This window comes from Myotis lucifugus, unplaced genomic scaffold, assembly GCF_000147115.1.
Source record: "Myotis lucifugus unplaced genomic scaffold, Myoluc2.0 scaffold_762, whole genome shotgun sequence".
NCBI classification, from domain to species: domain Eukaryota; kingdom Metazoa; phylum Chordata; class Mammalia; order Chiroptera; family Vespertilionidae; genus Myotis; species Myotis lucifugus.
In genome coordinates this window covers 110,377-127,551 of record NW_005871810.1, presented here as the reverse complement: position 1 = coordinate 127,551, position 17,175 = coordinate 110,377, and the positions used below count along the sequence as shown (strand labels likewise).

The 17,175-nt window shown below is 56.1% G+C and overlaps 1 protein-coding gene across 1 annotated transcript in view; it reads right to left on the bottom strand.

Annotated features, from left to right (window-relative positions):
* Positions 1-17,175, bottom strand: part of STX18 (syntaxin 18) — an 81,883-nt gene that overhangs the window by 2,555 nt on the left and 62,153 nt on the right. Inside the window, exons 3-9 of the mRNA XM_006106066.3 lie at positions 13,764-13,879; positions 12,611-12,688; positions 12,387-12,453; positions 5,347-5,462; positions 2,420-2,508; positions 1,574-1,632; positions 469-538 (exon numbers count right to left, since the gene is read on the bottom strand). Coding sequence (XP_006106128.1) covers positions 469-538; positions 1,574-1,632; positions 2,420-2,508; positions 5,347-5,462; positions 12,387-12,453; positions 12,611-12,688; positions 13,764-13,879 — 595 coding nt within the window. The remainder of the gene's footprint in view (positions 1-468; positions 539-1,573; positions 1,633-2,419; positions 2,509-5,346; positions 5,463-12,386; positions 12,454-12,610; positions 12,689-13,763; positions 13,880-17,175) is intronic.

Sequence of the window (17,175 nt, the reverse complement as noted above, 5' to 3'; positions counted from 1 at the left end):
AGATACGGCCCGGAAACCACGGATGAGAACCCCAGCCCCCCGGGGGGCCGCGCAGCTGAGGCGGCCGGGGCGGCACCTGGAGGGCCGGGTCGGCCGTGTCACTGCTGGTTAAAAGGATACTACCTATCGGCCGGTGCCGGCTGGACACTTTCCGCAGTTTATCACTGACCTTGACCGCGGCCACCCCATTTTCTAGATGCGAAAGCCATACTCGGAGGGGCTGCCCTGCCGGCTGAGGGCCTGCGGAGCGGAGACCACGCACTCCCTCCCGGCCCCGTGGCACGGGCCTGGGCCAGCCGGGGTCCACGTGGAGAGCTTCCCGGAGACCGAGAGGCCGTGGCCAGGAGCTCTGCCTTGAATGCACCCTCAGCAGCACTGGCCGCAGGCACAGCCCCAGACAGACCCCTTCGGCGGTGCCCCGAGCGCTCAGGACCTTCCTCTCTTCCCCTAAGACAGCTGTCTTCTTACCTGCTGTAAAACCTTCTCTGTGAATATCTCCTGGAGTCTGGAAATTTCAACCACTTTCCCTTCAATTTGCCTTCATTAAAAAAAGAGATCATAGATTCACTATTAGTACTTGGTAATCTTCACAGGAAGGTCACACAATTCTAAAGAAATCTCTTTTAGGTGAAGATGTGTGAGAGGGAGGGGGACACTTTGCCACTGGTGAGAGAGGAGGGGTCACCACGCCAGGCTGGGGAAGGGGCGGGCAGTTCCCCTGAATGTCTGCAGCCCAGTGGGGTGCGTCGGGCTGTTGGAAATCGCCCTCCCGTGTAAGCAGATCCGTGTGCCCTGCCTCTGGGCCAGAGGGTGGGGCCAGGAGCATGTGGCTGCGCCCAGTTACGGAAAGCAAAGCCTGTCAGGCCTGCGCCTAGCCAGGGGTGGGCAAACTTTTTGACTCGAGGGCCACAATGGGTTCTTAAACTGGACCGGAGGGCCGGAACAAAAGCATGGATGGAGTGTTTGTGTGAACTAATATAAATTCAAAGTAAACATCATTACATAAAAGGGTACGGTCTTTTTTTTTTTTAGTTTTATTCATTTCAAACGGGCTGGATCTGGCCCACGGGCCGTAGTTTGCCCACGGCTGGCCTAGACTGTGCCCAGTGACACATGGAGGGAGTCGGAGAAAACGTGAGAAGATGTTGAGAACCCCTTACTGATCCGGGGGTCAGGGGAGGGTGTATTTACCTTGGCCACTCCCTGTGGGAAGGGGAACCCCCTCTGGCCTGTCTGAGAGCACCCTACCGGGGGTGGTGCCTTCCCCGTGTCAGGGGCAGCAGGGGTGGGCTGGGTGGACAGGGCACTGGAGGTAACGCTGTCCCAGCACAAGCAGTGACAGGGGCAAGAGGCGAGAGGCTGTGGGCAGCAAGCGGGGCTCCAGCCCAGGCGAAGCAGAGATGTTCCTGGCTCCTCCCAGGCCAGCTGAGGGGCAGGAGGGGACTTGGGGGAAGAGCAGGGGCAGCTGGTGGAGCTGTCTGGAAGGAAGGACTAGGAGGCCCACAGGAAGTGGAAAAGGTCCCGGTTCTGGAGTTGTAACGAGGCCACGAGCCGGCAGGAACTGCACACATACCTCACTTCGTCGAACAGGCTGTTCATTTCACCGATGAGGCGCTGATTTTCTTGTTCAAACTGCAAGGAAACAAACACATTAAACATGAGATCACACTCAGGTCTCAAAAGCGCTGCAGCCAAAGACACGTGCCCAGCAGGGCCTGCACAGAAGCCTGGGTTCCTGAGGCCACCTGGGGAGCAGCATCCTCTGGGCGCAGGGGACAGGACTGGAGAGGTCTGCCAGGGGCCAGCGCCTGTCTGGACAGCGGCCCGCACTCCAGGGCGGCCACATTCAGGCTGTGGTTGAAAACCAAACCTGCCTCCCCAGCCGAGCGCAGGGCAGCCCCTCAGTGAGGCCTGGCGGGCTCAGGCGAGCGGGGAAAGGCCGCGCTGCCGATAGCACCCACTGACACCAGGTCTCAGGAAGGCTTCCGGCACTTTCTCTGGGAACTCGCCCAGCTGGCAAACTGGCAGCTAGAGGGCAGGGAACTAAAAGATGTTACTCCTGGCATCGTTCAGTCATTATATGCTTTCTTCACGTTACCACGGCACCAACGATTCACACAAGTAAGAGGCGCCAGAGCACCAACTACAAAACACCATTTAGTCTTGAAGACATTTTACTGCTGCTGAAAAGATATCTAACATTATTCCAAGGCAATTTCTCCTTTAAGTATGCGACTGCAAATTTAAAATATATACAAAGCAAACTAAGAATTAGGAAATCTAGTGGATAAGTTGTATCTAAAATAGTTAAAACTTTTAAAACTTGGTGTACAGGGCAAGGGCGTGCAGGACAACTTTCTACTGAATAAAAGTCTTGCGAACGGGTTGAAACCGAGTGCGCAGGAAAGAACAGCGTTACCATCTGTATTTCCTCTGGGGATAGCTCGTCTTCGCCTTTGCCGTCTCCCCAGCTTCCCAACTCGGGCTGCGCTTCAGCTGGAATCTTTTCTGTTAAAAATAAACAGAAGACAAATGTTCATTTTAGAACGGGCTGCAGGATGCAGACATGGAAACCAGGGAGGGAGCTCACGGGCGTCCATCTTCAGTCACCTGCCGGCCAACAGTCAGGCCCGGCAGCCTGGCTCCTGGACTGTGTTTAGACCCGTGTGTGTGTGTGTGTGTGTGTGTGCACGTGTGTTGTGTGCGCGCACGTGTGTTGATGTGTGTGCGCGCACGTGTGTTGGTGTGTGCGCACGGGTGTTGATGTGTGTGCGCACGTGTGTTGCTGTGTGCATGGGTGCACACGTGTGTTGGTGTGTATGTTGGTGTGTGCACATGTGTGTGCACATGTGTTGGTGCATGCGCACGTGTGTTGGTGTGCGAGTGTGTGCATGTGTGTTGATGTGTGTGCACATGTGTTGGTGCATGCGCACGTGTGTTGGTGTGCGAGTGCGTGCATGTGTGTTGATGTGTGTGCACATGTGTTGGTGCATGCGCACGTGTGTTGGTGTGCGAGTGCGTGCATGTGTGTTGATGTGTGTGCACATGTGTTGGTGCATGCGCACGTGTGTTGATGTGCACAGGTGCGCACGTGTGTTGGTGCGCGCACACACATTTGTTGATGTGTGTGCACGTGTGTGTTGGTGTGTTGATGTGTGCGTGCATGTGTGTGATGTGTGCGTGTGTGCACGTGTTTGGTGTGTGCATCTGTGTGTGCACGTGTGATGTGTGTGTGTACACGTATGTTGGTGTGTGTGCACGTGTGTTGGGGGTGTGTGCATGTGTGTGTGGGGGGGTGGAGGGCACCTATGCGTACTGCACTGATTTCAGTGATGGTTGTGAACCAATAGCCATTCTTCCGGACCAGCCTTCCCATGCTATTTTACTTCAAAACACACCCCTCCCTATGCTTTCTGAAGATTGCGAAATGTATGGGCATTTTCATTGTAAAAGAATCATCTGTACTCAGAGTACAGGAACAAACCACCCCTCCTCCCATTCCTCTCCCGGAAGGATCCTCTTATGCTTTGATGCAGCCCCATAAACTTTATCGAGGCACATTCACAAACAGGTACCAACTCCCTGTCCCCCCACCCCACCCCAGAACGAGGGTATGCTTTTGCGTGTGGTGGTCTGTTTTACTACAAGATCGCAGTGGCCACACACTGCTCTAAAACGTGCTTTCCATGACTTCCCACGTACCTCGCAGACCATCCTGTGCGGGTCCACCCAGATCTGCCACAGCCTTTAAATCGCTGCACAGGGTTCACTGCAAGGACCCGCTCCCACGGCACCACAGCTCCCCTCCCTGACCACTCGCTGCTGTTTCTCACGGGGATGACGCACCGTGTGCCGGCCCACGCACAGGCTGGCGGCTCAGCACGGACCTGGGCGTGGGTGCTGGAGAACTGTGTCCTCCATGAAGCACCGAGCACAGGCTCCTAGCAGAGCTGCCTGCCCAGGGCCGGGTCCGAGGCCCGTGCACTTTACACGGCGGACGAGAGAGGGGGAGGGGAGAGGACGGAAGGGACCACGCCTCCTTGGTGGAGACCACGATGGGGTCTCTGCTTCCAGAGGTGACTCTGTCTGGTGTCAGTGGTGCCTCTGGGGGCTGCCAAGTACCCGAAGGCTGATCTCAGCCCTCAAGATGGACAAAGGAGAGCTTCTGCTCTGAGACCGACCCGGCAGCGGAGCACCGTGACAGCAGAGCAGAGAAGCCGACTGGGCAGACCATGCGCACAGGTGGGTATTCGGGTCACATCACAAAAACACACGCCGCCTGCGACTTTGTGCAAGGCTTAACATAATGGCTGCATGGCTGCTTTTGCCAGAACTGTTATCGTATTGGTAAGACACATGTATAGATAATTGTATGTAATATACAAGTAAAATACCTACACAATTTACATATAAGAGACGTTAATAGAAGCCAGGCTGAAAGCAGCTTTGGAAGCGGACATGTTTTCTGAGATGACATCCAGGTGAGAACACCTGTGATTTCCCTCATCCCACCTGTCCCCAGGGCCCGCGTCCCCTGCTTGACCTCATTACCGTATCCATGTCGAGCTTTTACTTCTATACTTTTAAGGATAAGAACACAAAATTAGGAACACAGAAGCCAGCGAGAGCCAGCTCTGAGCGGGACTGGCCAGCGTGTTCAGGGAGCTCCCGCTCAGACAACAGGCTCACCTGGGCCCCTGGGCCATGCTGCCCGCCTGCCGTTTGGTCAGCCAGTGCTCTGCCCGACCTCCTGGTGGCCCAACGCCAGCAGACAGGCCAGGCCCCGGCCCCACCCCTTCCCGACCTAATTCCCACCCTCCACCCGCCGTGTGCCTCGCTGGCCCACAGTGCTTTCTTCACTCTGAGTATTAGACATGCGTTCCCTCTGCCCCAGCAAACAGGGCGGTGCCTCAAAATCGGGGCTTCCCCCGCCCCTCGCGCTGCTCCACCCCGAGGCCGGAGGTCAGCTCCACGCAGGCCACTGCTGACAGTGCCCCAGGCCACGGGAGCAGTGCACAGCACCCCCTTCCTGTGACTGACACGCCAGCCCCTGAGCAGAGATCTCCACGTCTCCTCCTCATGGAGCCCAGTCCCACCCCCTGGGGCACAGCAGTGTCAGCCTTCCTCCTGGGCCCCGCCAGCTCCCGGGGATGGGGTCCTCTCCCCTGTCCCCAGAGCGGCCACACGATCCGCTGTGACAGGGAAAGGCTGCCGCTTCCAGTTCCCCCTGCTCTACGGGAACGTAGACAGCACGCCTGTCGGGCCGCGCGCCTGCTCGCCCGCTTGGTGTTTTTGCCAACAGGTCATTGGAAGGGACGCAAGCACGATTGTGAATCGGACTGTTACCTGCGTGTTCCTCAGCGACCGGCTTCTCTCCAGAGTCCTGCGAAGGGTCCAGGGAAACTTCCTCAGAAGAACCGGGTTCCCTTGTCCTTGCGGTTGCTTCTGGCTCCAGTTTGGCTCTGAAAGGAATTGCCGCCATAGCATTCACTTAGGCAACAGCATTCCATCTCGACAACAGGAGGGAGCCACACGGGCCCGACATGCTTGTTCTGCGCCCCCTGAGAGCAGAGCTGCTCCTCTGGCCCAAGGACCACCCTGACGCCCTCTAGGGGGACTAGGGGGAACTTATTCCAAGGGCCTGCTCACCGTCTGCAGGGTGAGGGCAGGGGAGGGGCGGTCAGCATGTGCTGGAGCAAAGACCGCAGGAACCCGCCCCCCATACTGACACCACACACAACACGCAGCAGCAAGGCTGCCTCCTCCAGTTCAACAAGTGCAGCAATGCAGTGTCGCCGAATACACCACACACGCACGTCTGTTACATGACACATACAAGCAACGTCGTATAGTAGCTTAAACATAAGGTCATCTTTGAACGTCCGCTGGATGGACCAACCTGCCTCAGGAGCCGCACTGGCACTGCCCCGGCTCCTCCACGGCTGTGCTCCACCTGCCGGGCTCGGCCCCATCTCACCCACTGAGGCCTTCTCCCACTTTCCTACCCAAAAGGCCTCTGTCCACTCCCCGGCACCCGCCCCTGCTCACGGCTCCTGTTCACGGCCTGTCCCACCCCAACACGCGTGCTCTGAGAGCAGGTGGGGCTCTAAGTCCTGTTGCTGTGTATCGATCCCGGATGAGGGCCTGGCATTCAGCGTTTAATAAATACATGTTGGACGAGTGGACACTTTATACCTGTCAGTAAAGGGCCAGGAACAGATACAATTTTGCTTGTGAAACACCGAGCCTTGTAGTAGCTGTACTGGAACCACACAGCGCTATGGATATCAGAGGCAGAGCGCTAAACAGAGCTGGGATCAAGCCCACAGCAGCAGGCAGAGACTGCACGAAAACAGCTGTGTAACGACACCGAGGACGGCACAGTGCCAGCTGATGTTTACTGAGGCTTACTGTGTGCTGAGCATTCTCTGAGCCCTGCACATGGGTAAGTGTGATACCACCCACCCCAGGAGGCAGGCACTAGTGTTAATGACCTTTTTGCAGGTCTGAGGAAGTTTAACAGAGGTCTGAGGAAGTTAGGAGACCTGTCCCGGCCACAGGGAGCAAGTGGCTGGGCTGGGAGGTGACCTCGGGAAGCTGGCCCCGGAGGAGGCCGGAGGGGGCCGTGCTTCTCACCCACCCTCCCCCGGGAACAGCGACAACATCACATCTTAAGAAGAGCGTGTGGGATGGGCAGGTTTAGTGCAGTGACCTCTGGGAAATGCAATCTGCTATTCTAAGTATCACAAACATGCACAGAGATATAGTTACAGGATATTCATCACAGCACTGCTTATAGTCACAAAAGAAATGACTTAGATGTTCGTGGGAAAGTGCCTGGTTTACAGTTAGGAGATATAAAAAAAGAGACTCTCCATTTGCAATGCCAAAACAAACAATAAAAAACTAGCAATAAGAGATTTAAAAAACCCAAAAAACCCTGCAGCATAAACTAACTACTTAACAAAAAAAATTTAAAACCCATATGTGAAAAACTAAAAGATGTTCTTAAAAGATACAAAATATACTGCAACAAATGAGAAAACAGACGTTCTTGGGTAGAAAAAAGAAACACCATAAAGATGCCAGCTCTCCCTGAGCTGTAGACGCACTGCGATCCCCCTGCGGGCAGAGAAGGCCGTGATGAGCCCATTGGGGCAGCCGGAGGGTCGGGAGCACTGTGCACAAACCCGGACCTCCGGCTCACGCTGTGCGCGTCAGGGTGTCAGGGAAGAGAACTGGCTTCCCCCTCCCACCGCTCTGTGCATGAAAAACTGGCTGCCAATCATATATCACTCAGAGCTGTTGCAAAGACTGGACAAAATAGTAGATAAAAAGGTCCCATGTCAAATGTAAGTGCTTTACAAATTCTTACTACTGAACCGCTCTAACACACGTGAGGTGGTTTTATTCGTTTTGCTGTGAAACAATCACAGAAAGTCTGCTGCAGGTCAAGGGCCATCGGAAGCGACAGGCCCCCGACGCCCTTCACCTGTGAGCATCCTGGTGTTTCCTAACACAAGAGCGCTCTCGGCACTCAACCGGGGACTCCCATCGACACCGGGGTTGGGACCGTCTTCAGTCCTCTCTGCTCCAGGACCTGTTACTCAGTAGGACAGCCTCGCTTGGAGTGTGCCGGGCCTTCCCTATGGCTGGGTGCAGGCTCTGCATCTCCGGCATGAACGTAAGTGCTTTCTATTCATTCTTCCCTCGCATCCTGCCAGGCTGTGCTGATTCCACTGTGATCGCCTGGCGACGGGGGTGCCTGCCAGGCTTCCCCACGTAAGGCCTCCCTTTCCCCTTTGTAATGAAGAGGACTCTAGGTCATTATCAACTTCAAACTTTCGCTCTGTCCATTCACTCCTTCCTGTCGGGGTGGGCGCCCGGGGTCCTACGTAACTCAGTGGGTGACAATCGGCTGCCACCATGGATGCGGATGCTCTAAGTGTCCCCAGTGTGGCCATGAGAAGCCCCTTCAATGGCTGGTGCCCTCGCACGCCCCTTCTCTGAGCCCTCCCTTGCTCTCTGGCTCATCTTATACTCAGCCTGCCTGAGTCAGCCATCTCTCCCGGGCCCGGGTTCTGGAAGCTGAGAGCTATGGAACAGCCAGGATCTGAATGCTGCCCATGCTATTGCCACTGGGGTCACTGTCCTGGCCCCCAGCTGCAGCGCTAGAAGCATACGCATGCACCTGCATACCTGTGCACACACACGGACAGCCATATTCATTTCTATATCTACCTATGTACACTGCAAGCCATGAGCCCACACCAGTCCTCCATTCTAACCCAACACCACAGGGTTCCTGCTGGCTTTGCGCCTGTCAGGTCTCCGGGAGTGAGAAACCTGACTTCCATGGTCCTCACAGTGCTCACACCTGGTCAGTCCTCTGAGCACACCCGGCCGCACCTCCACCGCCACCCTCCCCACGCAGGTGCGCAGGCCCTCCTCTTGCGCCCACTCTGACCTGCTCTGGGAGCCCCCTTCGCGGGACACCCCTCACCCCGCCCCACTCCACCTGCCAGGCGGCACTGTTCACAGGGCGACGCTAACTGACTTTACACGAAGGGCTCCCTTTGCCTGCCAGGCTGTGTCCAGAGTGCGCCACGGCCAGTCTCCAGCTGAACATGAGCAAAGGCTGCAGTGCGGCAGGCAGGCTCCGACCAAGTTCAGTGCCTGCTCTTAAGTGATAAAAACACTTCTGATTACACACAGAACGCCTACCGAAACCCCTCAGGGGAGCTACAAATTATCTAGTGGAGGCAATTTGAAAAAATCCATTTAAAAAAAGTTGTCGGAAAGACCAGTTTATGCCCGTGATTTATTCAGGTTAATCTCTCCGACTGGAGGCGGACCTTCCTCACCGCCATCGGCAGTTCCCACCTGGCCCACGTGTCTCTGGGTCCCCTGTCTGAGAACCTCGTGATCCTAGTTAACATTTTAAAAGAACAGGAGATAGAAAAGAGGATGAGAAATGGATTTTTCAGTTTGAAACAAGAAAACACATGGGAGAAGTTCCTTGCAAACCGAAATAAAGCCCTATGCAGACATTAGAGAAGAGTCATTCATATACCGGGCACGGCACTGCTTTTATGGCCCCGTAAAGGCTCTGGGTAGGAAAAGGCATGGCTGACGTGCAATAAGATGGCACGATCATTTCAAAAGTGGCTTTCACACCAGCCACAGGCACCCAGCACTCCTGGGAACAGGGAGCCTCATGCTACCCTACCCAGCCACCAGCCCCGCAGCCGTCCGCTCGCTGCTCAGCTGTTGCATCCTGTGTGCGAGGAGGCTGTCAGGCCAGTGTACTCAGCGTGGTGCACGGACCAGACCAGACCAATGAGCTGGCTGTCACGGCTCTGCTACGAGACTGTACAGAGATGTAGAGTAAGCACTGGAATCATGATGGCAATCTGACACTGACAGGTAATCGTGGCTCATCTCCAGCTCAGGGGTCACCCAACTTCTGGGGTGGATCCCTGCGGTGTAAGCTGTGAACGCGTCCTGTGCAGTGGACACACCTCAGTCCATGGCGACTGCACAGAACAAGCAACGAAAGTGGCCTTCGCCCCGGAGCCTGCCCTCACAGGTGGGCACACTTCTGAAGGGCAGCACCACCTTCTGAGCGAGGGAGGACGGGCTAGGAGGTGGACCATCGTGAGGGCCACAGGTACCTCCTCAGGGCCTGTGCTCAGAGTAAGTGGCACAGGACAGATATCTGGCAGCAGACAAGGTGTGCATCACGTCCAAATGAGAACAGTTCCCACCTGACTGACTTTAATTTGAGAAAACTTCCCCTGAGAGGCAGCAGCAAAGCCTCCTCTTGCTTTACTTGGGTGCTTGTTAAGTCTCAGTGCCAGGCCGCCTGGCACGAGGCAGCAGAGCCTGGAATCTCTCCCTCTGGGGGGTGAGAGCCAGCAACCAGGCCGTCTCGATGGTAAATCACTCATCCCCAGGGGCCGCCCTCTCCTCCCAGACGCCTGGAGATTGCCTAACTGCGCCTTCCCCATCACTTCCCCAGACACTGTGCTCTCAACACCAACACCAAGCCCACTGCAAGCTGCCCGCCTACCCGAGGCTCAGATCTCAGTCCAGCTGTGATGCTGGGCAGTGTCCCAGGTTCTCTGAGCCTCCACTTCCACAGGCTGCTAATACTAACAGAGTGGTTGTGAGGGTTACAGGAGGTAATTAATATACTGCCTGACCCATGACAAAGGCTTAACAGTATATAAGAGTGCACATTAACACATAGTGACGGCTCATGCAGTGTTCCACCTACACCAACTCACTCGTTCTCACAACAACCCAACCAGGTGGGCAGGGTGAAGGCTTCCACGTACACAGGAGAGGAAGGCACAGGGGAGCTGAGTGACCTTCCCACAGCCACACAGCGTGTACGCGGAGAGCCAGGATGTGGACACAGGCGGCTGGCTGCAGCCTGGGCTCCGAGGCACGAGGCCATGCTTCTTGGTAGCTCCATCCCCCCTGAACGTGGTGCTGCCTCACTAACATGACATGCCCTGTGAGGCTGGCTCACTCTCCATGCTAATGCAGCAGCCCAGCTGCCTCTGAGCTCCGTGAGGCCGAGACGTCGCCTCTGGCTCCGCTCTCCTGTGCTCTCGGGGCCTGTGTACTACAGTCCCTGCTGACGGGTAACCCGGCGCATCCACACACTCTTCCACAGGTGGGCTGGCATTTGCAGTTCCAAACCTGCCTCACGTGTACAGAAGAGTCACCACAGCAGGCAGAGGCTGCTCACCTCGGCCGACTTGCAGTCTGGCCCGTGGCTGGTGCCTGGGAACCTGGACTTGACTCCCAGACTGATAAGGCTCGGTGTGCTGAACTGTGGGGAGGCATGTGGCCAGGCAGCAGGTGCCCACCTGACCAGCCTCCACGACAATCCCCGAGCAGTGAGTCTCTACTAAGCCCCCTGGCGTCCACGCTTCACACAAGCTGTCACAGCCACGCCTGCTGCCCCTGGAGAGGACTCTGGAGCGTGCCCCTGTTCCCCGCACTGCCTGCCCCTCCCGGCTGGCTCTGCACCGTCGCACTGTGATGACTCAGCCCCGGGCAGGCTGCACGCCAAATCCTGTAAGTCCTTCCAGGAAGCCACCAAGCCTGAGGGTGGTGTTGGGACCCCGACACAATAGGAAAATTTGTCCCCAAACACTATGTACTGTATCTTCTGAAAGAACGCCCTAAAATCTCCCCCGAGTTAGACGTGACCAGGAGTCGAGCTTGGACCCAGCTCTCCACGTGCGTCAGGATGCAAGCCGGGGCTCTAGGGGCTGGCCCCCAGCCCCCAGGGAGGACAGAAGGGGGACAGACAGGTACCACGGGAGACTGGGGTCGGGCCTGCCTGCATCCTGGCTGTGAGGCCTCGGGCAACTCATTATACCTGCTGGGGCTTCTGTGTGCTCACCTAAGCGGGTCCGTGCTGGAGCGGGGCACGTGGGGGGTAGGGGGTGCAGGGCATGGCGCAGATGCCTGAGGCCTGGCGGGGACACTGCCCGCAGTGCTTGGCTCTTCCCTCAGGAACTAAGACAACAAGATGGGTAGAGGCACAAACTGCAAGGGCCTCAGCTCCGCCTGGCTGCACCCTCGGGTGAGCCGCAGCCTCCCCACCCGTAAAATCAAGACAACAGCCCCGCCTCCCGGGGTTGCTGTGAGCGACTGAGGCTCAGCGAGCGCCCGCCCTGCATCTGCAGGCACTCCGCACGGCCCACGCAGAGCCCGCCCCGCATCTGCAGGCACTCCACACGGCCCCGGCAGAGCCTGCCCCGCATCTGCAGGCACTCCGCACGGCCCCCGCAGAGCCCGTCCCGCATCTGCAGGCACTCCGCACGGCCCACACAGAGCCCGCCCCGCATCTGCAGGCACTCCGCACGGCCCACACAGAGCCCGAGTGCTGCCCCGCATCTGCAGGCACTCCGCAGGCTCACACAGAACCCGCCCCGCATCTGCAGGCACTCCGCACGGCCCACACAGAGCCCGCCCCGCATCTGCAGGCACTCCGCACGGCCCACACAGAGCCCGCCCCGCATCTGCAGGCACTCCGCACGGCCCACGCAGAGCCCGCCCCGCATCTGCAGGCACTCCGCAGGCTCACACAGAACCCGCCCTGCATCTGCAGGCACTCTGCACAGCCCACGCAGAGCCCGCCCCGCATCTGCAGGCACTCTGCACAGCCCACGCAGAGCCCGCCGCATCTGCAGGCACTCCGCACGGCCCACGCAGAACCCGCCCCGCATCTGCAGGCACTCCGCACGGCCCACGCAGAGCCCGCCCCGCATCTGCAGGCACTCCGCACGGCCCCCGGAGAGCCCGAGCGCCACGCCATCATCCCCATCACTGCTGCTAACGAAGGGCCCACCAGCAATACTCACAGCCTCTTCTTATCCACCACTCGTTTCACGCGGATGGCTCTTTGTTCTGAGTACAGTTTGCAAACTCCTGTTGCAGGGGAAGCACCAGAACACAGAGCGATTAAAAGGGCTTCTCGGGCAAAGGGCTCATCAAATACAATGAGACGCTGTGGTCTTCCGCCAGCAAAGCTGAGCGCGCATCTCATCCACGGAAACGCCCCCGTGACGCTAGGGCAAGGACGTACTTCTCAGGTAGTCCTGGGTGAAGTCCAGGATGGCGCTCCTGTGCTCCCTCACTTGCTGCGAGTGTGTCTCCTTGTGGGCTGCAACAGAAAGCAAGGCTCAGGTCTCTGCACGCACGCACCTCTGCTGTAGAGCCAGGCGTCCGCCTCCTTAGAGTTTCTCCACTGAAAGCATTTTAAAACCCAGCTACAGAACAAGAGCGGCGTGAGCAGCTGCCTTTTTAAAAGAGTAAGAGCGTCAGGCTCTACAAGATGAGAGATGAGCCTGCAGAAAAACCAGTCACACAGCTGACGGTCTGGCAGCGCGTAAGAATGGTGTTTGGTGCGCCCACTTCTTGAGAGCGGACCACACACTCCCAGTGCCTGGGACGGTGTGTCCTACCCCCCCAACCCCCACCCCCCGCCATTCACCGGGTCAACCCTCCCTGGACTCCTGGCCACAGGATGCCTTCCTCCTGCGAACTCGCATCTCCGAAGCCCGAGCCCTGGACCCCGGCAGGTCAGCCCCAGGTACTGAGAGCTGAGCACCTGCTCGCACGTGACACCCATCACTGCTAGTCGCCGACATCGCCATCTACAGGCAGCCATGGCTGTGCTTACTTTACACATGCGGAGACTAAGGCCGAGTCAATGGGCCCGTCACAAGGTTCGGCACTTAGCTCCTGGTTTTATTAGGTTCCCGTGTATGTTCTAGGTCAGTGGTTCTCAACCCTTGGCTGCACATTAGAATCACCTGGGAATCTTTTTAAACTCCTGATTTCTGGGCCTGATTCTAATGTGCAGCCAAGGTTGAGAACCACTGTTCTAGGTTATGTCAGCATAGACCCCTACGGGCACAGAGAATGACTTATGTGATTGCTAAGGGCTGACACACACACACACACACACACACACACACACACACACACACACGCATCTTCTCTGACCCTGGCCCCTTAGACAGCTTTTAGTTGTTTGGAGAGGTCCTGTTTATTTAACTTAGATTACAGCCTTTTCATTACTTTTATCTGCTTACGTTAAAACATTGATCAGAAAAAGAAGGATTTGGAAGCTTTAAAACCTGAATCTAAACAGGTGCCCAGAGGGAGCTGTAACTGGTGATGCCGTGAGGATCCCAGGACGGTCGTGGCTGTGTCTGAGCCCCAGGACACCTCACCTTGATTCCTCAGCTGCTGAATTGCTTCTGAGCAGGTCCTCATGAACGTCTGCGCGTCCTGGTCTATCTGGTCTCGCTCTGCGTCTGTCATCCTCCCATATTCAGACAGGATATGGCTAAAAAGAAAGAGAGTGGCGTGGGGGCAAAATTAAAGGGCAGCAGCAGATGGGCACGTCACGCAGCCCAGTGGGTGTGAGGGAAATAAGCTTCCCTGCCCAAGTGACAGCCATGCTGAGACTGAAGGAGGGGAGGGACCGGCCAGGCTCAGAGGTGAGAGGACGGTCAGGGAGGGGAACCCGCACTTGGAAGGCATCAGACAGAAAAAGCGCCTGCACAGGCCAAGCTGGAGCAGCCGCGCAGAGAGAGGGACGCAGGCCTGGGAGCTGTCCGGCTGGAGCACGCAGCCCTCATTAAAAATGTGGCTTTGGCCCTGGCGGTGTACTCAGCGGTTAGAGCATCGGCCGCACACTAAGGGTCACAGGTTCAATTCCCAGTCAAAGGCATGTACGGGGTTCAGGCTTGCTCCCTGCTCCTGGTTGGGGTAGCAGGGTCAGGGACAAGGACAAAGAGAGCTGCTCACTTCCTCACCCCGGGGTCAGAGCAGACCTCTAAATGACTAACTCTGAGAACATTAGATTAACATCCGCCTTTGCTATATTTTGACTTAATGGCACCTCAGCTCAGTGAAATGGAAAAGTCCTAAAGGTTAATTCGATAAAACTGATGACTCAATTAAAAGGTTATGTTTCTTCAGGGCACATTTTATGTTAACCTTTTAAATAGGAAATTAGCAGTATGGTTATTCTATTAGTAACAACAGCAGAAACCAAGAGAGCCCCCCCCCCCACTGCCACCTGCCCCCGTGGTGTTGTCTTGTTGCCAGGATATTGCAGAAATGGTCCATCCACCAGAAGTGGGAACTTATTTTTAAATGAAATCATTCAAGAGACCCAGCCAGAAGCGACCTAGGTTGCATGCTGTTCTGCTCTAGTAAAATGTCATTATTAAAAAAATTAAATGGGTCAATAAAGTCTGAGCTCTACATTATGGAAAAAATTACAGCTTCCTAATTATGTCCAACTAACAGAGCCTTATGGGTCTGAACGCAATATTTCTAAACATGTTCTTTCAATTCCACCATCATACCCCATCCAAATGCTGCTGGAGCGCCGTGGCCGCACAGCGCTGGCAGGAGGGAGAGAGAAAGGCCTCCCAGTCAGGCCCTGGGCGGGAGCGCCGACTGGGAGGAGGGAGGGCGGCCTCTCTCTGTCTGGAGAGAATCTAGGGCATTGAGGCCACGCTTCTTTCCTAGTCCTCGTGCTCTGGGGCAGGAGTCCCCCAGGACTCCCAGCCTCCTCCTCAGCCTCCTCCCTCCCGCCTCCCGGACTGACCACCTGGCAGAGGGACGGGCAGGAATGTGGCCCCACGTCTATCCACAGCCCCCTGTGGGACCTGCTGCTTGGACAGCAGAGGCTCGGCTCCGTTCCTCTCACGGGCTCTAAAGGGACCTGCCCGCTCTCTGCGCTCCAGGAGCCGTGGCTGCTCAGTGGCATCCCCTGCTGCGTGAGTGTTTAACTCAGGAGCCCGCATCAAGGCCACCGCCCGCTGACCCAAGCCCTGCCTGCCACCCGAGATTTCACTAGCGATAAACCGGTACCGCACGCACGGCGTCATGCTGGCCTGCCTCCTGCCTCCCACCTTTCTCCCCCTCCCCCCCCCTCTGTCTGGCAGGAGACGGAGGCGCTTTTTTTCAGTGATCACCCCCAACTGCATCACAGGTCAAATGGGGTTCCAACTCCATTTCTATCCACCAAGGGACTGACGTGTGCCAAGAACACTCACATTCAATCCTTGTGAAAAACTGTCCAGGTTTTACAGAGAAGCGAACGGCCGTGAAGTGAGCTGCACGCACACACATGGTTAACACTCGGCGAGCTGACGCCAGCTCCTAGGTGTGCCTGGCCCCAAGCCCTCGCTCTTTCAAAAGGACTGAAACAGGGTCAGGAATGGAACTCAGAGCACATTAGCTGGCAACGACCGGCTGCGACCAGGAAACGGGTGATCGATTGGTCAAGGCTAGGAAAGCCTCAGGAGCCACAGCTCTGCCTGACCCTCGGGCGCACAGCCAGGAAGGCCCAGTGTCCGCTGCCACTGAGGCTGGCACAGGGACGGCTCAGGCAGTGCCCGCTCTCCTGAGGGCGTCCGAGGAAAGGCCTTGGCGTGAGCCCGGCCTGGCGGTCTGGGAACACTGGCACGCGTGGGGGCTGAGCTGTGCGAGAGAACTGCCTCGGTGGCACCGCTATAATCAGAGCAGCGCCCTGACACAGCAATCCTTTATTGAACCGCTGCTTTTTTCTTTCTGCACCAAATTTCAACGGCATTGTCTTATTTGAGTCTCCTCACTAGGTGCTGAGTGAGCATCACCCTGGGTATTTCGAGCGGGCTCCGCAGGCGTTTTCTGAAAGGGTCCGACATAAACACATTACTGAGGGCCGTGTGTCTGCCCCAGCGCTCCACTCGGCCGTCACAGAAATGCACACACGAGTGGGCACGGTGCTGCTCTGAAACATGTTATTAACGGACCCTGAAATCATGAATTTCACAGAATTTTCATATGTGGAGAAGTTTATTGTTCTTCCCTAGCCATTTAAAAACGTGAAAACTATTCTTAGCTCACGGCTGTTCAAACACAGGCAGTGGGCTGGACGTGGCCGCAGGTGCAGAGGCTGAGCCTGGCTGAGAGCGAAACACTGGGTCTATAGCGGTGGTTCTCAACCTTGGCTGCACATTAGAATCACTGGGAATCTTTTTAAAATCCTGATTTCTGGGCCTCATCCTCCGGAAATTCTGTTTCTTTGTTACTAATGTTGTGGCCCCACCCCATAACAAAGAAACAGAATTTCCAGAGGATGAGGCCCAGAAATCAGGATTTTAAAAAGATTCCCAGGTGATTCTAATGTGCAGCCAAGGTTGAGAACCACTGGTCTATAGGCTGGTGAGGTGGTGGCTTGAACTAAACCATCGTTTACAGCCTTCATGCAGCCGGAGGCCTTTTCACGGCCGAGGGAAGTCAACAATGGATTCCCATGGAAGAGCTGGACACTGAAGGTTTACACAGTGTGGTTAAGTTTCCCAAAATAACTGTAGCTTCCATTTTATGGACCATAAGATTAGTACTTGCTATACAAACACACCTTTAGAAACAGTTTACACTGCCATCTAGTGTTCACCAACTATTTGAACTAAGAACTTAAAAATACCGTCTTCTTGGTACTAGGCATTAGGGTAATAACTTTAGTATATTTTTAGTTATTCAAATGAAATACACTTAAATGTATAAAGTTGTCTATGTTTTAGTAGACAAAGTGGCAAGGGTTATTTAAAATCCACCCGAGGTTAATTCTTTCTCTGG